The sequence below is a fragment of the Phacochoerus africanus genome, chromosome 4, assembly GCF_016906955.1.
Source record: "Phacochoerus africanus isolate WHEZ1 chromosome 4, ROS_Pafr_v1, whole genome shotgun sequence".
NCBI lineage: Eukaryota > Metazoa > Chordata > Mammalia > Artiodactyla > Suidae > Phacochoerus > Phacochoerus africanus.
In genome coordinates, this window is record NC_062547.1 from 83,861,228 (window position 1) to 83,888,565 (window position 27,338).

At 38.6% G+C, this 27,338-nt stretch overlaps 1 protein-coding gene across 2 annotated transcripts in view; it reads right to left on the reverse strand.

Moving 5' to 3' along the window:
• GFM2 (GTP dependent ribosome recycling factor mitochondrial 2) overlaps positions 1-27,338 on the reverse strand; it is a 56,942-nt gene that overhangs the window by 7,282 nt on the left and 22,322 nt on the right. The window contains exons 8-17 of one of the 2 annotated variants that reach the window (XM_047778098.1): positions 24,293-24,381; positions 22,501-22,561; positions 22,069-22,248; positions 12,607-12,687; positions 10,463-10,611; positions 8,566-8,706; positions 8,383-8,482; positions 7,220-7,409; positions 3,014-3,090; positions 131-269 (exon numbers count right to left, since the gene is read on the reverse strand). In XM_047778098.1, coding sequence (XP_047634054.1) covers positions 131-269; positions 3,014-3,090; positions 7,220-7,409; positions 8,383-8,482; positions 8,566-8,706; positions 10,463-10,611; positions 12,607-12,687; positions 22,069-22,248; positions 22,501-22,561; positions 24,293-24,381 — 1,207 coding nt within the window. The remainder of the gene's footprint in view (positions 1-130; positions 270-3,013; positions 3,091-7,219; positions 7,410-8,382; positions 8,483-8,565; positions 8,707-10,462; positions 10,612-12,606; positions 12,688-22,068; positions 22,249-22,500; positions 22,562-24,292; positions 24,382-27,338) is intronic. The other variant, XM_047778099.1, reaches the window with a different exon arrangement.

Below are 27,338 nucleotides of genomic sequence, written 5' to 3' on the forward strand. Positions count from 1 at the left end.
CATAAAACCTGTCTCCACTGATGGAAGACACTAAACTTGCTTTACACAAAAGTAAACTAAGAGATTTAGAAAACAGATACTGGAGAGAAAGACAGAAACAAAACCAGTGAGGTCTAAATGTTGTATTTACCTGTGGCATGAACTGAATTTAGGATGGTCTCGCGGTATGCTACCTGCAGGGGTCCTAGATAGGTTTCCAGTCCATATTCCCTTTTGATTCGGTCATGAATAATTTCAATATGTAACTCTCCCATACCACAAAGGATAGTCTGGTTGAAAGAGGAAGAGAACAAAGATCAAAGAAAAAACTTAACGTTTATCACAAAATACTATTAAAGGTCTGATATAGGAGTTCCCATTGTGGCTCAGCAGGTTACAAACCTGACTAGTTTCCATGAGGAAGCAGGTTTGATCCCTGGCCTCGCTCAGTGGGTTAAGGATCCGGCATTGCCGTGAGCTGCAATGTAGGTCACAGACGTGACTCAGATCCTACACTGCTAGGACTGTGGCATAGGCTGGCAGCTGTAGCTCCAATTCGACCCCTAGCCTGGGAATGTCCATGTGCTGCAGGTGCAGTCCTAAAAAGCTTAAAAAAAAAAAGCATATCAATATATTTTATCTTTCACTACTTACAAACTTTCTTCTGTAATTTTCTTTTTTTTTTGTCTTTTGTTGTTGTTGTTGCTATTTCTTGGGCCGCTCCCGCGGCATATGGAGGTTCCCAGGCTAGGGGTTGATTCGGAGCTGTAGCCACCGGCCTACACTGGGGCCACAGCAATGCAGGATCCGAGCCGTGTCTACAACCTACACCACAGCTCACGGCAACGCCGGATCGTTAACCCACTGAGCAAGGGCAGGGACCAAACCCGCAACCTCATGGTTCCTAGTCGGATTCGTTAACCACTGCACCACGACGGGAACGCCCCTGTAATTTTCTTTTACTCTTTTTTTTCTTTTTAGGGCTATGCCTGCAGCACATGGAAGTTCCCAGGCTAGGGACTAAATCAGAGTTGCAGCTGCTAGCCCTACACCACAGCCACAGCAACATCAGATCCAAGCCGCCTATGCAACCTAGGCGATGGCAGATCCTTAACCCACTAAACGAGGCCAGGGATCAAACATGCATCCTCATGCATGCTAGTCGGGTTCTTAACCTGCTGAGCCACAATGGAAACTCCATTCTATAATTTGTTAAAAGCAGTAAAACAATGTTTTTTAATTTTTTGATTGAAATAATAAAGCAATTAACAGTGAATTACAAGATCATTCTCTTATTCCTTGATAGGTGAATTATCAGTTGGGTAACATCTAACTAGAACTACACTTCCCAACCACAGAGCTAAGTTCTGGCCAACAGAATATGAGTATAAATGTTGTTGCCAACTTCTGTGTTATGTCTTTAAGGAAAGGGTAGATAGAGCCCTTCTCTTAATGAAGATGTAGCCTTCTTGAAACATGAGTGAGGGCAACATCTTATAAATGGGAGGACTAACCCCTCGGTCAAGCACTCCCATGTGGCTATTTCCCAACCATTCTGGGCACCTTATAGTTCTGGGGGCACTCAGAATTTCCAGAGTAGCTTGGACCTTGATGTTATAGAGAAATTGACTTTTATCTTCTTTGAACCAGTGTTATTTGGGTCCTTGTTAGAACAGCCAAATTTGCATCAAAACCAATCAAAACATTTTTTTTTTTTTAAAGCAACAGTGGTTATTCCTGAAGGTCTTCGTGTATGAGAGAGTACAGTGCAAGGAATCCCTGATTGCCCCATCTTATTCATATGCTATCTGTGCAGTAAAAAATTAACTTTACCCCAAGAGAGATCTGGCCCCTACCTTCAGCTACCAGCAAGTTATCTCTAGGCCAAGATGCTGCCTGATAGAAGTGTCTTCTTGTCTGAGGCCTTCGTCCACCAGATAGTCTAACAATGGGATTTATGATGTAGGCTTTGGAATAGTCATATCCATTTACAACCTAGAGAGTAAAGGTAGTAGCCTAATCCTACAGGAGGCACTAGAGAATAAAGGTCAACCACATAGGCAGTATGTGACTCTACCCCAGTAAAAACCCTGGACACCAAAAACTTGGGTCAGCTTCCCTGAATGGCGATACTCTATGCCAGGAGGGTAACACATCTCTGAGGTTGAAGAAAACTCTGCATATAGAACTCTCCCAGACTTTGCCATGTATGTGTCTTTTTTTGGCTAGTTCTGATTCATACCCTTTCACTGTAATAAAACTGTAATTATAAGGAACAACAACAACAACAAATTGGTGCATGATTACTAAAGATTTAATATAAAGTTAAAGAAGTGGATTATTTAGGGAAAAGGCAAGGACCAATTAAATTAAATTGCTACCTCATTTAGCTGGCCTTTGGGAAAATAAAGTATTTCATATTTTTCAAATTAATCAGTTTATCCTTTTTAAAGACAAATTTACCATCTTTTAAAGTAACTTTTTCTATAATCTTACATAAACTATATCCTGCCTTCCTAAAAACAAGATACAGAATGAACATCTGTTCTTTTACTGTACTATAATATTCAGTAAAGTCCTGTATCTTTATGACTGTTTCCTCACATTGTTAGGCTGTAATCTCTCAGTTTCAGTTCTCACCCATTTTATCTGTGCTATCATCATGAAGATGATAGCATCCTCCCTTTAGCAAAGCTGCTTCTATAAGTTTTAGCACAAGGGTCTCAAGGCTTTGTCTTAGGGTTGAACCTTATTTCAAAATCCCACAAAAGGCTGTATTCTATAATGCAGAAATGTTGGAGATTATTTAAATAAGTGAGGTATAATTATACTGAGGAACTAAGGAGAATTTAACTTCAGTCAACATAATAATTAGAAATTTAAATTACAAGAGAACTGAAAAAAGAAAGCTTTTTCTTTTAGAGGCAGAGGCCAATCAAAGGTTAGGATATATGCACTTAACCACTCTCTCTGTCTCACACACATACCAGTGTTATTATTCAAAGACTTTGAGGATTAAGTAATATACGCATACTTGTCCAGAGTCAGGATCTAGCTTCACTTTCAAACTGGGATCTTCGCGCTGAAGGCATTTCAATGCATGATCCAAATCTGGAAGATAAACAATATCTTCATATTTGGTTTTTTTAGATAATGTACTATATATTTTAGTGGGAAAAATAGATGAACAAGCAAATGAATTTTGAAAAAGAAAATCTCAAACAACCAGAAATGTTTGGAGAGAATGGAACAAGGTGACGAGAGCGATGGAAGATGACTTAGACTGGGTAACCTGGAGGACCTCTCCAGGATAATTTGGATAAAGACGCAAACCAAAAAGAACGACCTTTTAGGTAAAATCCTGAAGTAGAAGAATTTCAGACAGAGGAAATGGCTGTGCAAGGAACGGTTTCTACTGAAGAAACAAGAAGGGCAGTACAGCTGGATATTGGTGGGCAAAAGGAAAGTAGCATCAGGTAAGGAGGGAGATGTGTGGTGGGGCCTTAACGGCCACAGTGAGGAGTCTGGATGTGGCCTTCACAGGCAAATTCTATCAAACATTTAGAGAAAAGTTAACATTTCCTTCTGAAATTCTTTTAAAAAACTGAAGCGAAAGGAACACTTCCAATCTATGAGGCCACCATCACCCTGGTCCCAACTCAGCAACACCACAAAAAAAATTACAGGCCAACATCACTGATGAACATAGATGTAAAAATCTTCAACAAAATACTAGCAAACCAAATCCAACAGTACATTAAAAGGATCATTCATCATGATCAAGTGGGATTTATCCCAGGGATGCAAGGATTCTTCAATATTCACAAATCAATTGGTGTGATACACCGCATTAACAAACTAAGGAATAAACACCATATGATCATCTCAAGAGATGGAGAAAAAGCTTTTGACAAAATCCCACACCAATTTATGATAAAAACCATCCAAGAAGTGGGCATAAAGGAAACCTACCTCAACATAATAAAGGCCATATACGACGAACCCACAGGTAACAACATCATTTTCAACAGTGAAGAGCTGAAAGAATTTCCACTAAGATCAGGAACAAGACAAGGATGTCCACTCTTGCCACTTTTATTCAACATATTTTTGGAAGTCCTAGCCATGGCAATCAGAGAAGAAAAAGAAAAATCCAAACTGCAAAAGAAATTAAACTGTCGCTGTTTGCAGATGACATAATACTATATACCTAGAAAATCCCAAAGATTTTCTAGCAAAAAATCACTAGAGACCATCAGTGAATCAGTAAAGTTGCAGGATTCAAACTTAATACACAGAAATCTCTTGCATTTCTATACACTAACAACAAAAGATGTGAAAGAGAAATTAAGGAAATAGTCCCATTTACCATCACATTAAAAACAATAAAACACCAAGGTATAAACCTACTTAAGGAGGCAGAGGACCTGTACTCTGAAAACTATTGAGATGTTCATGAAAGACATTGAAGAGACACAAACAGATGGGAAGATATACCATGCTCTTGGACTGGAAGAATCAATATTATCAAAATGACTATACTACCCAAGACAATCTACAGAGTCAATGTAATCTCTATCAGATTACAAATGGCATTTTTCACAGAACTAGAACAAAACATTTTTAAAAATTTATATGGGAACACAAAAGACTGAATAGCCAAAGTAATCTTAAGAAAGAAAAATGGAGCTGGAGGAATCAGGCTCCCTGACTTTGTAGACTATACTACAAAGCTATAGTTATCCAAACAGTATGGTGCTGCCACACACACACACACAAAAATATAGATCAATGGAGCAAAAAGCCCAGAAATAAATCCATATACTTATGGTCAACTAATCTATGACAAAGGAGGCAAGAACATATAGGGGAGGAAAGATAGTCTCTTCAATAAGTGGTGTTGGGAAAACAGGACAGTTACATGTAGAAAAATGAAATTAGAATACATACCATACACAAAAATAAACTCAAAATGGATTGGATCCCAGAGTTCCCATCGTGGCACAGTGGAAATGAATCAGACTAGGAACCATGAGGTTGTGGGTTTGATCCCTGGCCTCGCTCAGTGGGTTGAGGATCTGGTGTTGCCATGAGCTATGGTGTGGGTTGCAGACGTGGCTCGGATCTGATGTTGATGTGGTTGTGGTGTAGGCCAGCAGCTATAGTTCTGATTCGACCCCTAGCCTAGGAACCTCCATATGCCATGGGTGCGGCTCTGAAAAGACAAAAAAAAAAAAAAAAAAGGATTGGATCCCTAATGTAAGATAAGATCTATAAACCTCTTAGAAGAAAATATAAAACATTCTTTGACATAAATCAAATCTTTTATGTCATATCTTTTATGCAATATCTTTTTGGATCCACCTCCTACAGTAATAAAAATAAAAACAAACAAATGGGACCTAAATTAAACTCAAAAGCTTTTGCACAGCAAAGGAAGTCATTAAAAAGAAAAAAGCAGAGAGAGAAAAAAAGAAAATCAAAAGAATGGAAGAAAATATCTGGAAATGAAGCAACTGACAGAAAATTAATTCCCCGAATATACAAACAGTTCCTATAGCTCAATATCAAAAAAACAAACAACCCAACCAAATAATAGGCAGAAGATCTAAATAGCTATTTCTCCAAAGAAGATATATGGCCAACAGGCACATGAAAAGATTCTCAACATCATTAATGATGAGAGAAATGAACATCAAAAAATGAACATCTACCACCTCACACTGGTCAGAATGGCTATCATCAGAAAGTCTGCAAACAATAAATGCTGGAGAGGGTGTGGAGAAAAGGAAGCTCTCCTTACACTGTTGGTGGGAATGTAAATTGGTACAACCACTATGGTGAACAGTATGGAGGTTCCTCAAAAGAACTAAAAATAAGACAACTATATTATCCAGCAATCCCACTTCTGAGCATCTACCCAGAGAAAACAGTAATTTGAAAAGACACATGCATCCCAATATTCACTGCAGCACTATTTACAATAGCCAAGACATGGAAGCAACCTAAATGTCCATCAACAGAGGAATAGATAAAGAAGATGTGGTACACAGATACAATGGCATATCAGTCAGCCATAAAAAAACGAAATAATGCTATTTGTAGCAACATGGATGGACCTGAAGATTATTATACTCAGTGAAGTAAGTCAGACAAACACCATATGATATCACATATATGTGAATTCTAAAACAATGATATCAGTGAACAAACAAAACAAAAATAGACTCACGCTTCAAAAACAAATTTATGGTTACCAAAGAAGGACATGCGGAGGGGAGAATGGATTGGAGGTTTTGGGTTGGCATTATGCACACTGTGATTTATGGAATGACTGGCCAAGGACCTGCTCTATATCACAGAATACTGGAAACAGTTCCCTGTGCTAATCTGTTTCAAGAAAAGAATCTGAAAAAGAATGGATATGTGTATATGCATAAATGAATCACTGTGTTATATGGCAGAAATTAACACAACATTGTACATCAACTATACTTCAATAAAATTAGAAAAAAAATCAGGGAAACTAGGGAGTGGAGGGTTTTGACTGGGTATATGGGAACTCTTTTATGCTCAATTTTTCTGTAAACCTAAAGCTTCCCCTCAAAACAAAGTTTATTAATTTGAAAAAAAAATTTTTTTTAAATGATGATGGGAAGCTGAATAAGTTATGAATTGGTTACTATCCAATCTAATCTAATAGGAGGGCAATCCTGAGGTCAATTACTTAGAATCTCATAGTTAGCACCATAGGAGCAAGAGTATAAAGAATAGGATAGGAGTTCCCGTCGTGGCGCAGCGGTTAACGAATCCGACTAGGAACCATGAGGTTGCGGGTTCGATCCCTGCCCCTGCTCAGTGGGTTAACGATCCGGCGTTGCCGTGAGCTGTGGTGTAGGTTGCAGACGTGGCTCGGATCCCGTGTTGCTGTGGCTCTGGCATAGGCCGGTGACCACAGCTCCGATTAGACCCCTAGCCTGGGAACCTCCATATGCCACGGGAGTGGCCCAAAAAAATAGCAAAAAGACAAAAAAAAAAGGATAAAAGAAAAATGGTCAAGATATAAGAAAAAATGAAATTTTGTAAAAGTGAAAAAACATCTTAAATAAAAAAGTAGGCCATCACAAAAAACACCAAATAAATACTGTAAAATTGAACTCAATGAGACAAAAAAATCTTAAGCAGTTAACTACGTAATTATCAGGCCACCTATTAATTGATACACCAAGACCATTTGTACCTGGCTGCTTAGCTATTGAAGGAGGTTCTATGGTACAGAAGAACACAGGCTCTGGAATCTCTACCCCAGCCAATAAAAGCTTCTCTGCTTCATTGTTTTGTCTATGCTTCTTTTCTCCCTTCCTTTCGGCTCGACGAGCTGCAGCTAATGCGCTGGACTTGGATGAGACGATGGTGTCTCCAGTGGCAGTCTGCAAGCAAACAAGATGCCATGGGTCAAAGTAAGCTGTTGGCAAGCACTCAGCTTCCACCAAGAAGCATGTACACCAAAGAAAAATTTTAACGTGGCACCATCTTTTCACCAGAGTTGAAAGAGAGACAAATTCAAAAGCTGACTATAAATTTACATAGGTAAAGCTAATTAAACTTGTAGAGAATTCTATCCAGCTGCAGGCAAGGCCAAAACAAACAAACAAAAAAAAACTTCTATTCAAAATACTGATGTAATAAATTCTAACAATACAACACATACATACAAACTATATCCAAAATTCATTTGGCAAACAAGAGACAAAAAATCCTACCCCTTATGAAGCCTTCCTCAGGAAATATCTTCACTTTTTACATGATAAAGTTAAATTTTCTGCAATAATCCAGATGGAAAAAAAAAACCCAACAGGAATCTCATTATTTTATATAAACTTAAAACATGTATATATCCATAAATATTGTATTATTTTACTCGGATTCAAACTTTATATGAATACAATCCATACTATTTATAACCCTGTGCAATTTACTTTTAATGAGATTCAACCACATTGATAAAGATGCTACGATATTCAGCATTCCACTACTGATCATTTTTGTATTGTTTGTCGGGTTTTGCTATTACAAAATACCTACTTTTGGAGTTCCTATCATGGCTCAGTGATAATGAACCTGATTAGTATCCATAAGGATGCAGGTTCAATCCCTGGCCTCACTCAGTGGGTTAAGGATCCGGCACTGCTGTGAGCTGTGGTGTAGGCTGCAGGTGTGGCTCAGATTCTGTGTTGCTGTGGCTCTGAGCAGGCCAGCAGCTATAGCTCTGACTCAACCCCTAGCCTGAGAACTTCCATATGTCACAGGTGCAGCCCTAAAAGGACAAAAAACAAAGACAAAACCTACTTTTAATTAAACATTTAAGCTGTTACTTCCTAGAGGAACCATTTGGTCACTTACATGTTTAAGCCCAACAGTCAAAGCAATGTTACCAGCAGTCAGTGAAGGAATTTCTACATGTTGATCAGCAAATGGCAAAAGCAGACGACTTATTCTCTCCCTGTAAAACCATGATTTATATTAGTAAAAGTTTATTTACAGAAATGAGTGAAGCTTTAGAAAATAACCTAGGTTTCTACTTACGTGCAGTTTCCATTAATATTATGGATGGCCAACTGGGGTTTTATCATGCCTGAGTAAATGCGCATAAAAACCAGTGGTCCTCGCTGTTTGTCATGAAGAACTTTAAATGCCAATGCACATAAGTCACCCTTATACCACTGCCTATAAATAAAATTAAGGAGAAATTCCAGAAAAGCCGTTAAAATACACTTCCTAAGTATCTATATAGATCAGGTCAGAAACACCACACAAACTTAACCCTGCTTTCCTCCAAAGATTCTTCAAATCTACTTTTGCTACCCAGGCCTACTAAATAATGTATTATGTATCTCTCTTCCTCCACTGGACTAAATTATTTAATAGCGATCATACCATTAAATTCCTCAAAACTAAAAACAATGGAATCTCCTCCAAATATTACCCCTATTAGCAAATAATTCTTGCTGAGACTTCCCTCCTCAAAAAACATACCCACGAACATCACATCACTTTATTTATTTATTTATTTTTGGCTTTTGTCTTTTTAGGGCCACACCTGAGGCATATGGAGGTTCCAGGCTAGGGGTCAAATCAGTTGTAGCTGCTGGCCTACACCACAGCCATAGCAACTCGGGATCCAAGCCACATCTGTGACCTACACCACAGCTCATGGCAATGCTGGATCGTTAACCCACTGATCAAGGCCAGGGATCGAACCTGCATCCTCATGGATACTGGTCAGGTTCATTAACCACTGAGCCATGACAGGAATTCGCCATCACTTCTTAAAACCCTACATGGGGTGAACAAATAGGTACTTTCCAATTACTGCTTTCACTGTCTCTGACTTTCTCTTCAGTTGCACAGCTGCATACATCTACACTACAGACTTGAATTTATTTACTTACACGGCCAACACTTAGAGAATGATGCCCTTAAATTGGTATTCAATGACAGGTTTCAGAAAGTTTGAATCTCTCTGAAATTGCCCTATTTTGTACATAGGTACATTTTTTCTGAAAAAAGCTCTACATTTTCATTAGTTGCAAAGGAGTCCATGACTCAAAGTAGGTTAGACACTTCTATTACAGAGTTTCTCTAATCTTACTACTGTTCTCTCCAAGTTTTAACTTTGACAAATCCTTATACAGAGAGTTGATCATATACTAGGCAGTGTTCTATGTGCTTTTATAAATTTTAGCTCATTTCATTCTTATTAACAATCCTATGAGAAGTCCTATTCTCTGCCTCTTACAGATGAGAAGTTAAGCAACTTGGAAGACCTGAGATGTCAACCCAGGTAGCACATGGTCCATAATCCAGGGAGTACACCGTCCATGCTCCTAATGCTTCACCATAATGCCTCTCCAATTGAGAGGTATGAAAAGTGACTAAGGCCCTAGCTAAGAGGATGAATGTCTACCTCTTATGTGCCATGGAACTCAGATTTTAGAGGATTTATTACCAAGGACAAAGCTATTAGGGGACAATTGTAAAACAACAGTAAAACAAAGGACCTTTCCTTATAGTCACAAAATATTTTAAAATCTTGAATTTTAAAATAAACATAAACATATGAAAAATCTTGAATTTTAGAATAAACATAAACATATCTATAAATTATTTAGCAAACATCCCCTGTATACTACTTTTTTTTTTTTTTTCAACTAAAATGGCAGGATCAACACTTACACTTTTACACAGCAAAAGAGCCACATATTCTTAGGTCCCTCTGTGAACACAGCAGGTTACAAGAGATGACAAATGTTCCTTTCAGGTAAAAATTACTATGGCTCCATATTATATTATTTACAATAATATCCTTTAACAATGTTATTAAAAAGCAGTAATTCAACTACTCTTTGTGAAACAAGATCTACTGCCTACCTGTCTTTTTCAAGGCTTTTCAAGAATTTAATCTATGCACTTGCATACTTACAAAAATTCATAGTTGCGCTCTTCAGGTGAAGGCAAATACATGGTGATAGCATCTAACAAGGGCTGGACCCCTTTGTTTTTCAGGGCACTTCCACAAAGCACAGGCACTGCTGTCTGAGCAAGCGTTACTCTGTGTATTGCAGTTTGTAGCTACAAGGCAGAGGTATAAATAAGTGTTTAACGTGTTGTTTACTGGTCTCAGCCAAAATACCTCAGAATTAGGGAGTTCGCGTCATGGCTCAGCGGTTAACGAACCCAATCAGCATCCAAGGAGGATGCATACGGGTTTGATCCCTGGCCTCGCTCAGTGGGTTAAGGATCTGGCATTGCTGTGAGCTGTGGTATAGGTCACAGACATGGCTCAGATCCCATATTGCTGTGGCTCTGGCGTAGGCCGGCGGCTATTGCTCCAATTGGACCCCTAGCCAAGGATTCCACATGCCACGGGTGCAGCCCTAAAACAAAAAAAAAAAAAAAAAAAAAAAGGAATTAGATGCCTTCCCTAACCAACAGCACTCCTCAGCCCACTTCCATCATTCTTTACGGCTTTATTCTTCATTTGTCATTGCAAGTAACATTAACCACTAGCTGGTATATTAGATGCATATTTATTGGTTTACTGTCTGTCAACTCACCCACTAGAATGTAATATTCATATGAGCATGACAATAAGTCCTATAAAAATATTGCTAAATCACCACAAATTAGAAATGCTTAAAATAGGTGCACAAACATAATTCTTGAATATTGTGATTAATTCTGATAGTCTAATAGAGGAACTTGTTGGAAATTAGACATATGACTTACAGTTTCTTCAAATGAATTAAATGCACATTAAATAAAAATTCTGATAGTCTAATAGAGGAACTTTTTGGAAATTAGACATATGACTTACAGTTTCTTCAAATGAATTAAATGCACATTAAATAAAAGCCAAAGGAAAGTGAGATATCAAAGTAAAAAAAATGTAAAAAGACCTCAAAAACCAAAAAAAGCTTAGGTGTGCTTGGAAGCTATTAATAAGAGAGGTGGTGGGTCAATTTCATTTTAGATTGTAAGCTCTTTTAAAATAGAGGCAGTTCCCATCGTGGCGCAGTGGTTAACGAATCCAACTAGGAACCATGAGGTTGCAGGTTCCATCCCTAGCTCGGTGGGTTAAGGATCTGGCATTGCCGTGAGCTGTGGTGTAGGTCTCAGATGCTGCTCAGATCCCGTGTTGCTATGGCTCTGGTGTAGGCCGGTGACCACAGCTCTGATTAGACTCCTAGCCTGGGAAACTCCATATGCCGCGGGAACGGCCCTAGAAAAGGGAAAAAGACAAAAAAAAATAAAAAAATAGAAATCACATTGTGTGACTATAGGGCATAAGAAACATCACATTTATGCATTCAAATACTAAACAAGAAAGAAAATTCAAAATTCTGGAATTTCACTTAAAAGAAAAAAATCACTTTTTGCACCTCTAACTTCAAATGGCTCGAAATTAATCTACAGACCTTGTATTTTCCTTTAATTCTTTTCATGAAGAAGAGCCACGTGAATTTGCTGGGCTCATCTTGAACCCCATTATGTACATTACCCCTTAAAAATACTTTTCATCTGGGAGATATCTGGCAGAAAAAAACCAGAAGTGCCTTGAAGAAATCTGTCATAACTCAAATATTATCAGTATTTTACTTGCTTATTCTCTGGTTTAATGTATTTCAAAATAAAACTAAAAAAGGGAAGACCTGGAATGAGTTTCCTCTTATTAAAACAGATTCAGAAAAAATGATGTGAGAAAAATGATCATTGTAGTAGCCTGAAAAAATTAGTAAATTAAAAAAATTCTATCTCTGATTTACCTAAAACTAGGCAAATGATCACAATGAAAAGGCTGCAGAAAATGAACAATTACCTTATCCTGACTCATTATAAGAAAAAAGTTCCAATTTCTATTTTTGTAATGCATATCTGAAAATAGTAAATCACTGCCATTATTTAAATACTTGTATTTGTAGTAACTTTCTTTGCGTCCTCCTAAACTTAAGTCTGCATCTTATAATGGAATGCAAAGTTGAAGGAAAAAAAAAAACCACCCATGATAGAATCAAAGCACATCCAATAAGTAAAATATAGTCAAAGTAAATGAAAAATAAAATTTACCTTTTCAGCTGGTAGTAAATCAAAATTTTCACTAAATTCTCCTAAAACCAAGTTAGCAAATTCATCATCCAAATCTGCAACCTATAAAGAAAGGCTTTAGTTCTATAACTTGCATTCAGTGTCCCAACTCTGAAGTCTACATACCACAAATATATACTATCCAAGTATTTCAAGACAGTTATATGATCTAATTATGCAGGGCAAGCAACTCTTCACATCTTTTTAAGAAACACGAGTTTTCTTTCAAAGGAAAGGATGTTGGAGACCATGAAACAGCAGAACTCTGCAGAAGGCAAATAACTTGGACTCAGAGTCCTAAAGCACAGAGTCTCCTTCAAAGATGAAGGACTTGCATTAACCATGTCATTCTATAAACAGTTGCACTAGGTCCTAAGGATACCCCCTTTTGATATTACAAAGAAGAGAATCATTGCCTATGCCTGTCCCTGCTCACTAATCTTGTCACCTTCATTACTGCCATCAATAATAATCTCACCACCTTCCTTAACAAAAAGATAGGGGTGAAAGCCTAGGCGGCTTTTTTCTGCGGAACAGAGTGCCTCCTGGTCCCCTACTTTCTAAATTTAAGAGTCTTGTGTGTTCTGTTAGGCCGCACCATCCCTCTTCCAGAATTCCCTGTTTCCCCGCAGCGCTGGACACGGCAGAATGGCGCCCAACGTGGGGCTGGAAGAGAAGGTCTGCCACAAGTGGAGAAATAAGGAAGGTCTGCCACAAGGAGGAAAAGGTGAAACTACAGACGGCAGAAACAGTAGCCTTGCACTCGAGGATGGAGTCGACCTCACCTCGAGTAGGCAAGCAGAAACTTTAAACCAGGATAACAATGGGGCAGAATCAATCACAGGAAACTAAACACTATATTCAATTGCTTAAATGTATGTTAAGACAGTCAGAGGTTCAGGTAGCAGAGCCTAAGATAGAGGAATTGTTAGAAGCCATGATCAAATATAAACTTTGTTTTCCAGGCGAGGGTATTGCAGACCTGGAATGTTGGGATCTCGTGGGAGAAAATTTAAACCGTGCCCCTCAGTCTGGGGCCTATCTTTCCGTTTCTATTTTTTCTAAATGGGAATCTGTCATTCCTGGAGGCAAAAGGAGACTGAAGATATGCTCTCCTGAGTTCCCTAAACTCATGCAAAGTCAGAGTCAGATAAAACACCTCAATAAAATGCTACTACTAGGAATGTTCAAGAGCAATAAAACCCACAACTTACAACCAATGATAATATACAAAACGAGGTGCTGTTTTTAGATAAATTTGAGGGGCCTAGTTCATTTAAAAAAGTTTCATTTGGTAGTCCTCTAATATTCTGAATGTTTACCAGATCTCCTAAGACAGTCAAAGAATTCTTACTGAGGTAATAAGTTTAAGTTGAGGGTACCGAGGTGTTATTTCAAAAATGAAAATGCAATTATCCAATTCACATTCTTTTCATAATCATCTTCCTATATGACAGAATTTAACTTACAATAGAAATAAAAGAGTTTCAAAAGTTTATAATGGTACAAGGGAGCAAAAAAGTCAAACTTGGTGAGAAAAAAACACATTTAAAAGCTAACTGCCACAGCCCAGAGAGTGCAGGAGGAGGCCTGGGCCTTCAGGGAAAGCAAGGAGCCACTGTCGGGGAGGGTGAGAGGAGGAAGGGTGAGACCACCACAGAAACTTCTTTCTCAGTTCACACCTAGGCTCTCAGGCAGTGAAGTGCTTCTTGTACGGTCTAGGAGGGCTGGTGCAAACTGCCACGGCCATTTCGGACTCCTGAGGTGGGCATAGCCCCCATCACTAAAGGTCCTGTGAACTGGCACTGCTTGCAGCCCAAGTCACATCAGGGGTTACCACAGCAGAAGGCCCTGAAACTGAGCACTGCCCATTGCCCTCACTTCCCTGGGAACACACACTCCACCACGGCCATTGGCAAAGCCCCTGAGGGTCCCTGCTGCTGCCCAGGGCCCTGCAACCAAGAACAGCCCACCACCCCGACCTCCTTGTAGATCCTTACCACTGCCAAAGGCCTGGCTGTCAGGCACTGCCTGACAGCACTGTCCATTGCCCCCCCTCCCTGGAGGCACACACCCAGGCCCATACACCTGCACCACCTCTATCAAGAGGATAACAGCCTGCACACACTAAGGAAAAGAGACAAGCAAGTTTCCAAACCAAAAGCAGCCCTCATGCTAAAAAAAATAGTAAGCCCTCACAAAATACCTATGGATCAGGAACACTCCCACATATAAATTGCCCTCCAAGACTACGATAGATTACTATCTTCCCCAAACTGACAGAGTAAGAAAAATATAAGCAAAATGAACAAGCACAGGAACCATTCCCAGTGAAAAGAACAGGAGAATTCCCCTGAAGGAGGAAGCAATGAAACAGACCTCTGAAGTCTTAACAGACACAGTGTTAAAAAAGGGTGTGATGAAAATACTGAAGGAATTAAGAACAGATAGCAACAGTAACACAGATTACAAAAGGAACTAGAAATGATGAGGAGCAGAGGAAAATTAAAAATTCATTTGCAAAGACAAAAGCTGAGTTAAATGATGATAAACACAAGGAATAGCAAAAGGATAAACATGAAGATGTAAAAAAGGATAGCGAAAAAAGCATAAAATGTGGGGAAGGGGTGTAAGAAAATCTAGACTTTTTTTTAGTGGTTTTTTTTGCTTTGTAGGGCCACTCCCAAAGCACACGGAGGTTCCTAGTTGAATTGGAGCTACAGCTGCCAGCCTACGCCACAGCCACAGCAATGCCAGATCCTTAGCCCACTGATCAAGGCCAGGGATCGAACCTGCATCCTCATGGATGCTAGTCAGATTCATTTCCACTGAGCCACGATGGAAACTCCTAGACTTTTTTTTTTAGAATGTGTTTAAACCTATATGACTATCGGTCTAAAGCAAGCAGATACAGGAAGGGGTTAACATACTTGAAAAACAGGGCGGGAGTTCCCATTGTGGCTCAGTGGTAACAAACTCAACTAGTATCCATGAGGATGTGGGTTCAATCCCTGGCCTCATTCAGTGGCTTAAGGATTTGGTGTTGCCATGCACTGTAGTGAAGGTTGCAGACATGGCTTGGATCTGGCATTGCTGTGGCTGTGGCACAGGCCAGCAGCTGCAGCTCTGATTCAACCCTTAGCCTTCCATGTGCCATGGGTGCAGCACTACAAAAAAAAGAAAAAAAAAAAGAAAAACAGACCAACCACAAATCAAAATCAAACAATACATTCACAAAAAACAAAAAGAAGAGGACACAAGTATAAAAGGAAATCATCCAAACAAAAAAGAAAAAGAAAGGAAGGAGAAACACAGAATCAACTGGAAAACAAGGTTTAAAATGGAAATAAGTTCATATTTGTCAATAATTACCTTAAATGTCAATGGAATGAATGCTCCAATCAAAAGACACAGAGTGGCGGACTGGATAACAAATAAGAGCCTACAATACGCTGCTACAAGAGATCCACCTTAGGGCAAAGAACACATATAAATTGAAAGGGGATGGAAAAAGATATTTAATGGAAGGGAAATAACAGGAAAGTGGGATTTGCAATACTCATATCAGACAAAGGCCATAAAGAAAGAGAAAGGATACAATTTAATGATAAAAGGATCAATTCAAAAGAGGAATTTATACTTAATATCCTAATTATATGCCCCTAATACAGGAGCACCCGAATACATACAAATACTAAAAGACATAAAAGTAGAAATTGGAGTTCCCGTCGTGGCACAGTGGTTAATGAATCCAACTAGGAACCATGAGGTTGCGGGTTCGGTCCCTGCCCTTGCTCAGTGGGTTAAGGATCTGGTGTTGCCATAAGCTGTGGTGTAGGTTGCAGAAGAGGCTCGGATCCCGCGTTGCTGTGACTCTGGCGTAGGCCGGTGGCTCCAGCTCCGATTAGACCCCTAGCCTGGGAACCTCCATATGCCATGGGAGCAGCCCAAGAAATAGCTAAAAAAGACAAAAAAAAGTAGAAATTGATGGGAACACAATAGTAGGAGACTTTAACACCCCACTCACATCAATGGACAGATGCTCTAGACAGAAAATTAATAAAGCAACAGAGATCCTAAATGATGCAACAGAAAAATTAGACCTAATTGATATTTTCAGGATATTACATCCAAAAAAAAAGGCCCAGAATATACATTCTTTTCAAGTACACATGGAATATTCTCCAGGATTGCCCACATATTGGGGCACTAAACTAACCTCAACAAATTTTAAGAGTACAGAAATCATTTCAAGCATCTTTTCTGACCACAATGGCATGAAACTGGAAATCAATCATAAGAGAAAAAATGACCTCATGGAGACTAAACAACATGGTACTAAAAAACCAATGGGTCAACAAGGAAATCAAAGAGGAAATTAAAAATACCTTCAGACAAACGAAAATGAAAACACAACCATACAAAATCTATGGCATGCTACAAAAGCAATTCTTAGAAGAAAGTTCATATCAACACAGGCCTTCCTCAAAACAGAAGAAAAATCTCAAATCAACAACCTAACCTGCCACCTAAAAGAATCAGATGAGAAGAACAAACAAAAACTAAAGTCAGCAGAAGGAAGGAAATCATAAAAATCACAGAGGAAATCAAGAAAATAGAGATTAAAAAAAAAAAATAGAGGGAGTTCCTGTTGTGGCTCAGCAAAAATGAATCCAACGAGTATCTATGAGGATATGGGTTTGATCCCTAGCCTCACTCAATGCATTGAGGGTCTGCTGTTGCTGTGAGCTGTGGTGTAGGTCGCAGAAGTGGCTAGGATTCTATGTTGCTGTGGCCATGGTGTAGGCTGGCAGCTGTAGCTCCAATTTAACCCCTAGCCTGGGAACTTCCATATGCCACAGTTGTGGCCCTAAAGAAAAGAAAAAGAAAAAGAAAAAAAGAAATCAATAAAACCAAGAGCTGGTTTTTTGAGAGGGTAATAAACAAAGCACAAACCTCTAGGCAGACTCACCAAGAAGAAGAGAAAAGAGAACCCAAATAAAATTAAAAATGAAGAAAAAGAACTCTCAATGGATACTGCAAAAATACAAAAAAAAAAAAAGAGAGAGAATATTATGAACAATTATATGCCAACAAATTTGACAACCTAGAAGAAATGGACAACTTTCTAGAGACATATGGTCTACCAAAACTGAATCAAAAATAGGTAACTTGAACAGACTGATGACCAGAAATGAAACTGAGTATGTAATAAAAATACTCCCTACAAACAAAAGTCCAGGACCAGATGGCTTCACAGGCAAATTCTACCAAGCAAATGAAGAACTTATACCCATCCTTCTTAAACTCTTCCAAAAAAATGAATAAAAAGAAACATTCCCAAAGACATTCTATAAAGCCACCATCACCCAAATACCAAAACAAAAGATAGTATCAAAATAGAAAATTATAATGTCTGATGAATACAGATGCAAAAATTCTCAACAAAAATTTTAGCCAACCGAACCCAACAACATATAAACAAGACCACACACCACAATCAAGTGGGATTCATCCCAAGGTCACAAGAATGACTCAACTTATTCAAATCAAACAATGTAATACTCCACATTGACAAAAGAAAAGTCAAAAACCACATGATTATCTCAATAGATGCAAAAAAAGCATTTGACAAAATCCAACATCCATTTATGATAAAAACTCTTTCCAGAGAACATACCTTAACATAATAAAAGCCATTCATGACAAACCCACAGCCAATATAATATTCAACAGAGAAAAGGTGAAAGCTTTCCTGCTAAAATCTGGAACAAGACAAGGATGCCCACTCTTACCACTTTTATTCAACATAGTATTGGAAGTCCTAGTCACAGCGATCAGACAAACAGAAGAAATAAAAGGTATTCAAATTGGAAGAGAAAAGGTACAATTGTCAAGCTATATAGATGGCACAATACTATATATAGAAAACTCTAAGGACTCCACACAAAAACTACTCAACCTGATCAATGAATTCAGTAAATTAGCAGGATATAAGATTAACATTCAGAAATCGGTTGCATTTCTGTATTCAAACAATGAAATATTAGAAAAGAAATATAAAAATACAATACCTTTTAAAATTGCACCCCCAAAAAAACAAATATCCGGGAATAAACCTGACCAAGGATGTGAAAGACTTATATGCTGAGAACCATAAAACGTTAATCAAGGAAATTAATGAGGATTCTAAGAAATGAGAAGATATTCCATGCTCCTTGGCTAGAAGAATAAATATTGTTAAAATGGTCATATTACCCAAAGCAATCTATAGATTCAATGCAGTCCCTATCAAATTACCCAGGACATTTTTCACAGAACTAGAACAAACAATCCAAATATTTATATGGAACCATAAAAGACCCAGAAATGCCAAAGCAATCCTGAGGAACCAAAACCAAGCAGGAGGCATAACTCTCCCAGACGTCAGACAATATCACAAAGCTACAGTAATCAAGACAGTGTGGTACTGGTACAAAAACAGACATACAGACCAATGGAACAGAATAGAGAACCAACAAATAAACCCAGACACCTATGGTCAATTAATCTTTGACAAAGGAGGCAAGAGTATAAAATGGGAAAAAAGATACCCTCTTTAGCAAGTGCTGCTGGGAAAACCAGACAGCTGCATGTCAAGCAATGAAACTAGAACACACCCTCACACCATGCACGAAAATAAACTCAAAAGGGCTTAAAGACTTAAACATAAAACAAGACACCATCAAACTCCTAGAAGAGAACGCAGGCAAAACAGTCTCTGACATAAGCCATACGAATGTTTTCTTAGGTTAGTTTCCCAAGGCAATAAAAATAAAAACAAAAATAAATCAGTGGGACCTAATCAAACTTGAAAGTTGTGCACAGCAAAGGAAACCATTAAAAAAAAAACAAAAACAAAAAGACAACCTACAGAATGGGAGAAAATAGTTGCAAACGATGCAACTGACACAGGCTTAATCTTCAAAATACACCAACTCATACAATTCAACAAAAAAACAACTCAAAATATGGACAGAAGACCTAAACAGACATTTCTCCAAAGAAGACATATAGATGACCAGCAGGCACATGAAACGATGCTCAGCATCACTAATTATTAGAGGAATGCAAATCAAAACTACAATGAGGTACCACCTTACACCAGTCAGAATGGCCATCATTAGTAAGTGTACAAATAACAAATGCTGGAGAGGGTGTTAAAAAAAAAAAGGGAATCCTTCTACACAGTTGGTGGGAATGTAAATTGGTACAACCACTATGGAAAACAGTATGAAGGTACCTGAGAAAACTAAATACAGAACTACCATATGATCCAGCAATCTCACTTCTGGGCATATATCCAGACAAAACTTCAATTGAAAAAGATACATGCACTCCTATGTTCACTGCATTATTCACAACAGCCAAGACATGGAAACAACCTAAATGTCCATCGACAGACAAATAGATTAAGAAGATGTGGTACACACACACAATGGAATACTACTCAGCCATAAAAAAAGTATAAAAGTAATATTTGCAGCAACATGGATGGAACTAGAGATTCTCATACTAAGTCAGTCAGAAATACAAAGATAAATACTGCATGATATCATTTATATCTGGAATCTAAAATAGGCACAGATGATCCTATCTACACAACAGAACAAACTCATGGACATAGAGAACAGACCTATAGCCGCCAAGAGAGAGAGGTGGGAGGGAGTAGGATGGACTGCAAGTTTGGGGTTAATAGATGCAACCTACTGCATTTGGAGCGGATAAGCAATGAGGTTCTACTGTATAGCACAGGGAACTATATCCAATACCTTGAGATAGAACATAATGGAAGGATGTATTCATATATATGTATGACTATATTGCCATAGGGCAGAAATTGGCACAGCATTGTACATAAACTATAGTTTTTTTTAAAAAAAAGAACAAAAGAAAAAAGAAAATTAAAAAACTGTTTAAAAAATTTCTAGGAGTTCCTGGAGTTCCCGTCGTGGCGCAGTGGTTAACGAATCCGACTAGGAACCATGAGGTTGCGGGTTCGGTCCCTGCTCTTGCTCAGTGGGTTAACGATCCAGCGTTGCCTTGAGCTGTGGTGTAGGTTGCAGACGTGGCTCGGATCCCGAGTTGCTGTGGCTCTGGCGTAGGCCGGTGGCTACAGCTCCGATTCAACCCCTAGCCTGGGAACCTCCATGTGCCGCGGGAGCGGCCCAAGAAATAGCAACAACAACAACAACAACAAAAAAAAAAATTTCTAGGAGTTCCCATTGTGGCTCAGCATAGTGTTTGTAAGGATGCAGATTTGATTCCTGCCCTAGCTCAGCGGGTTAAGGATCTGGCATTCCTGCAACCTGCAGCATAGGTCGCAGATGCAGTTCATATTCGGTGTTGCCATGACTGTGGTAATATAGGCTTGCACTACAGCTCCAATTTAACCTCTAGCCCAGGAACTTCCATATGACATAGGTGCAGCTGTAAAAAGAAAAAAAAAATGTTGTAAATAATTTGACACCTGCTAATGTAAAAGATGGACATAGCCTTTGACCTAGCAATTCCACTCCTAGATTTAGTAAATTCTTGCACATGTGCACAAAAAGATACCTCCTAAGATGTTCACAGCAACCTTTTTTATAATAGCAAAAAAGAGGAAACAACCTCAAAGTCCATCCACAAGAGAACAGACAATAAACTGTAGGAAAATCATATACTGGAACATTATTCAATATTGAAAATGAATCAAGTATAACCGCACATACCACATTAAATAATCTCCAATATAATGATGAACAATGTAATAAAATACCAACAGTATCATTCCATTTAAGTAAAATTCAAAAACATGAAAAACTAAGTTCTTTAGATATCATACACATCTGTAATAAAGTAAAGCAAATGAAAGATAAACACTGCAATTAAGGTAGCAGGGTGGTGGGGCTAGATGATTAGTGGAAGGGAGAAGAAAGAATAGAAAGCAGCACACAGAAATTCAAGAGTATTAGGAGCTCCCATTGTGGCTCAGTGGTTAGAGAATCCAACTAGGAACCATTGAGGTTGCAGGTTGGATCCCTGGCCTTGCTCAGGGGGTTAAGGATCCGGCATTGCTATGAGCTGTGGTGTAGATCACAGACACGACTCAGATCCCGCGTTGCTGTGCCTCTGGCATAGGCTGGTGGCTACAGCTCCGATTTGACCCCTAGCATGGGAACCTCCATATGCCACAGGTGTGGCCCTAGAAAAGACAAAAAGACCAAAAAAAGAAAAAAAGAAATTCAGGAGTATTAATAATATTCTATTTCTCAAGCTGGGTGGTAATTATACTAGTGTTCACTGTATTTATTCATTACACTTTGCATTTTCCTTATGTAATTTTATATGAAACTTCACAATAAATCTTTTTTCAAGTTTCTAAATATTTCTGCAATTTTAAACTCAAAGTATTTATTTTACTTGTTCAATTAAGGCATTCCTTGCTTCTGTTGTCTCCTTCAGCAATTGAGGATCGCTCACTTCCAAGAGGGGTTTTCTCTCAAAGTTTTTTCCATCATCTGAATTGAGATTCCAAAGAAGTTTTTCTTTGTTTACTACATCCACCACTCCTTTGAAAGTTTTGGCTTCACCGATTGGTAACTGTAAGTCCAGAGTGAGAGTAACATTTTATTAAATGATCATCAGATCTCAATAGAACTGCACTGGTAATAAAACTTATCTTTCCCCCACTTCCTCCCAAATGTCTCATAATATATGTCTATTTTTATTTATATCCTAACTTCTTTGAAAAGGAATCTGAGATACACCTTCAAAAATGTATTCATCACAGTAAAGTTTATGAGGAAATTGAGGAACTGTTTCTATTAATCAACCAAAAATTAATCAACCAACCTGTAAAAGTAAAGGCTTTGCCTTCAACTTCTCTCTGATGCTTTCAACTGCATAGTTAAAACTGTAGAAAGTAAAATAGTTAAAAATGTTAAGATTCTTAAAACAGGACTTCAGGATGTTCTCTAAAATTATAACCCTTTTTACTGTCCCTAACAGTCACCACTTAGTTTTCCACATAACATCTTCTCTAAAATTTTAACATTCATTTCAGATAACAGTGATTGAGTTTCTACCATAATTCTGACACACAAGTATTTAGAGTTTATATTATTGTGAGCTTCATTTAACTAGAGTTTGAGGTTAAGGTTGAAGGAATTGATTAAGGCCACAGATAATAAACTGGAGTTGGGATTCAAATGCAAGATTCATGATTACAAGTCAGAGATTCTTTCTTCTAACAACTGCATTTGTTATCACACATCACTATCCACTTTCTTCCAAGAGCCAACCTTACTAATTTTCCTATACTTTTACCTTAGGCATTCTTCATATCATATGCTGTGCTGTTCATTCCCGTGCTAACTTTAGGGCACACATGCCATCTTTGGCACATGGGCTGATTCATACAAACATGCAGTTCATTCTGCTCCCAATGTCTTTCCCTCAGTCATCATTAATCATCTCCCTCCTCCTTGTCACCAGTGCTATCAATCAGTATAGGCAGAACGTCCATCCACCTCAAGGAACTCCAAACAAAAAAGGGTCAGAACCTGAGCCTAGCACACTTTGAAGGCTGCTATGCTTTACTAATCAAAACAAAGGTCCTTTAATCCAGCAGCCCTAGAATTACTGTAGAGAGAGGTACAGAAACATAAAACATACTGTGTGGTTCTAGGAAAGACAGTTTGTTTTCTCATTGCCACTCTCATAGCACACATCAGGATCTCTCCGTATCACATTCCCCGAGATTTCTTTGTATCTTAGTTCTCACCACCTTCCACATTTTCTCCAAATCCTTGATACTCTAAATTCTGAATTCTGTTCTCAGAAGAACCTATCCATTTTCAATTACCAGTCTTTAAGTTTGGAGTATTATCACCACATCTCAGCACTACCTCTTTTGCCTATATGCCAGTCTCAAAACATCTGTGTTCTCCTCTCCTGGTGTCCCGTCACTGAGACCAGGTATAGACAATGAGGAGACAAGGAAGAACACTGTTCTCTGAGGCAACTACAGGAAACAATTCTCTACCCTCTACTGTCAGCAATGATGGGGGGGCAACGAAACATTCAGCAATAAAAGGACAGCTCAAAACAGAACCAGGCAATCAGCAAGAATCACTCTGTCAGAATGATTCATCATCTACCAGCTCTCTGTTAACCCCACTCTGTTACTTTACCTAGGAGTCGGCTGCTTGGAAATTTATTTTAAATGGGAATGAATTGGGATTCCATGGAATATGTATACCTTACAAGGAATAGCTATTTATAAATTTAGGTTATAGGAGTTCCCGTCGTGGCTCAGTGGTTAACGAATCTGACTAGGAACCATGAGGTTGCAGGTTCGATCCCTGGCCTTCCTCAGTGGGTTAACGATCCGGCGTTGCTGTGAGCTGTGGTGTAGGTCGCAAAACCGTGGCTCGGATTCTGCGTTGCTGTGGCTCTAGCGTAGGCTGGTGGCTACAGCTCTGATTGGACCCCTAGCCTGGGAACCTCCATATGCTACAGGAGTGGCCCTAGAAAAGGCAAAAAAAAAAGACAAAAATAAATAAATAAATAAATTTAGGTTATAGTGCATTAAAAGCTCAAATTGTACTCTTACTTTGATAAGCCAAAGAAACACTCTAAATACCTTGCTCCAGTTTTGTCCATCTTGTTTAAAAAACAGATTCGAGGTATCTTGTGTTTATCAGCTTGCCTCCACACTGTGAGAGTTTGTGCCTAAAGCAAAGATCAGGAAAATAAACCACTTACTTGACAAAAGCAACTATGTTACTACACATGGAATAAGCAGACCTAAGAACCTATTACAACATGAAATTGGGTCCTATTCTAAAATAGAATTAGTCCCACTGCATTAGGCCTAGTACCTGTAGGCCCACTCTATCAGGTTAAAATAGCTAAGAAAATGATCAAGTATGACAGAGGACTGTGCTTCAAACTGAGAATAATACTTTGTGTGAACTCCCTCAGAGAATTAACAACTGAAAAGTACTGGGAGTCACAGAAAAAGGACTTAACCAAAAATTACAGGACTTTGGAGTTCCCGTCGTGGCGCAGTGGTTAACAAATCCAACTAGCAGCCATGAGGTTACAGGTTCGATCCCTGTCCTTGCTCAGTGGGTTGGGGATCCAGCTTTGCCATGAGCTGTGGTGCAGGTCGCAGACGAGGCTCGGATCCCGTGTTGCTGTGGCTGTGGCGTAGGCCAGTGGCTATGGCTCCGATTAGACCCCTAGCCTGGGAATCTCCATATGCCGTGGGAGCTGCCCTAGAAAAGGCAAAAAAAAAAAAAAAAGAATTACAGGACCTTTTTGTTTGGTTCCACCTTACTTAGCACATCACATAATACTGAACTCTTCAGTTTTCTGATCTGTGAAATAGAATCTTTTGCCTTAATTCAGACAGCTGTGATATAAAAATAGGTATGTACTATAAAAATGTTACTATGAAAAAAATTATGTAATTTTATTCTGAATATTTGAATATTCATATAAACTGAAGAGGATTTAAGGGGGAAAAAAAAGAAGCCAATACCTGTATTTCTAAGTTGCAATTCTCACATGAGTCTCCATTTGGCTTGGCTTCTTTTAATTCCACTTTCTGTACATGTTAAATGTAGTTTGCCCAGGGGAGTCCCCAAAGCCCTCAAGTGGAGCATTAAAAGCCTAATGTGAAGACATTAGTTAAAACAGAAGCCAGTTTGTCATCTATTTTATTAAGTGAAATGTATATAATAAAATACAGTTGACCTTTGAACAACACGGAGGTTGGGGTGCCAAACTCTGCAAAGTCAAAAATCCACTTATAACTTTACAGTTGGCCCTATCTGCAGTTCTGCATCTGTAGATTCAACCAACCATGGATTGTGTAGTTCTGTAGCCCATTAAAGAAAAAAAAAAAAAAAATCCATGTATAAGTGGACCCACAATTTCAAACCCATGCTGTTCAATGGTCAATAGTATACAGATTTTAAGTGTATCACTCAACGAATTTTGATATTGTATATATCTGTATAACTACTACCCCAATCAAGAGGCAGAACATATAGAACATGAAAGATTTTTATGTCTCACTCCCCAGAAATACCTGTTTTGATTTCTGTTGCCATAGACTCAATCTGCCTATTCTTAAACGTCATATAAATAGCATGGCTTCTTTCACTCAACATGTTTTTGACATTCATTCATGTTGTTGGGTATACCAGTTCATTCAATTTTATTGCTGAATTCCTTTGTATAAATGTGCCAGTTCCTCTATCCATGTGGGGATGTGCACTTGGGTTGTTTCTAGGCTGGGGCTAGGAATTTAGCTGCTATAAATACTCTGAACAAATCTTTGGTGCACAAGTGTTTTCATTCCCTTGGACAGAGGAGTAGAATTGCTGGGTTAAAGATCAAGTGTATATTTAACTCTATAAGAAACAGCCACCTACTGTATAGCACTAGGAACTATTATCTAGTCACTTATGATGGAGCAATGATAATGTGAGAAACAGAATATATATATGTATCTATGTGTGACTGGGTCACCTTGCTGTACAGTAAAAAATTGACAGAACCCTGTAAACCAGCTATAATGGAAAAAATAAAAATTATTTAATAAAAAAGAAAAAAGACACTGCCAAATAGTCTTCCAGAGCGGTTATAATATTTTATAGTCCCACCAACAATATACAGGAATTTCAGTTACTCTACACCCTCAACCAAGATTTGCCATCTTTAACTTTAGCCTTTTCAAAAAAAAAAAAAAAGAGTTCCTGTGGTGGCGCAGCAGAAACAAATCCAACTAGGAACCGTGAGGTTGAGGGTTCAATCCCTGGCCTTGCTCAGTGGGTTAAGGATCCCTGGCATTGCCCTGAGCTGTGGGGTAGGTCACAGACATGGCTTGGATCTGGCGTTGCTATGACTGTGGCATAGGCTGGCAGCAACAGCTCAAATCAGACCCCTAGCCTGGGAACCTCCATATGCCACAGGTGCAGCCCTAAAAAGACAAAAAAAAAATAACTTTAGCCATTCTTGTGGGTATGAAATGGTCTTTCTTTGTAATTTTCATTTCTCTAATGGCCAATGAGACTGAGCTTCATGTGCTTAATGGCCATTCACATGTCTTTGGTGAAGTAGCCATTCAAGTCCTTTGTCTATTTTTTTATTGGGTTGCTAGTTTTTACTATTGATATGCAGTTCTTCATATAGTCTGGATTTAAGTCCTTAGTCATACTCATATGCTGTGACAATAAAACAATGACATTCTTTTTTTTTTTTTTTTTTTTTTTGCTATTTCTAGGGCCACACCCATGGCATATGGAGGTTCCCAGGCTAGGGGTAGAATCGGAGCTGCAGCTGCAGGCCTACGCCAGAGCCACAGCAAAGCGGGATCCCAGCCGCGTCTGCAACCTACACCACAGCTCATGGCAATGCCAGATCGTAAAACCCACTGAGCAAGGCCAGGGATCAAACCCGCAACCTCATGGTTCCTAGTCAGATTCGTTAACCACTGCACCATGACGGGAACTCCCAAAACAATGACATTCTTTACATAATCAAGTGTTACTGCACTCTAGAAGTTTAACATTCATATAATATTTTATCTAACATTACAATTTTTTCATAGCTTAAGCTTGCCTTTTTTTCCCCTTTAATTGCAAATACATAATTTTGATGGGGCCAACGAATCATTT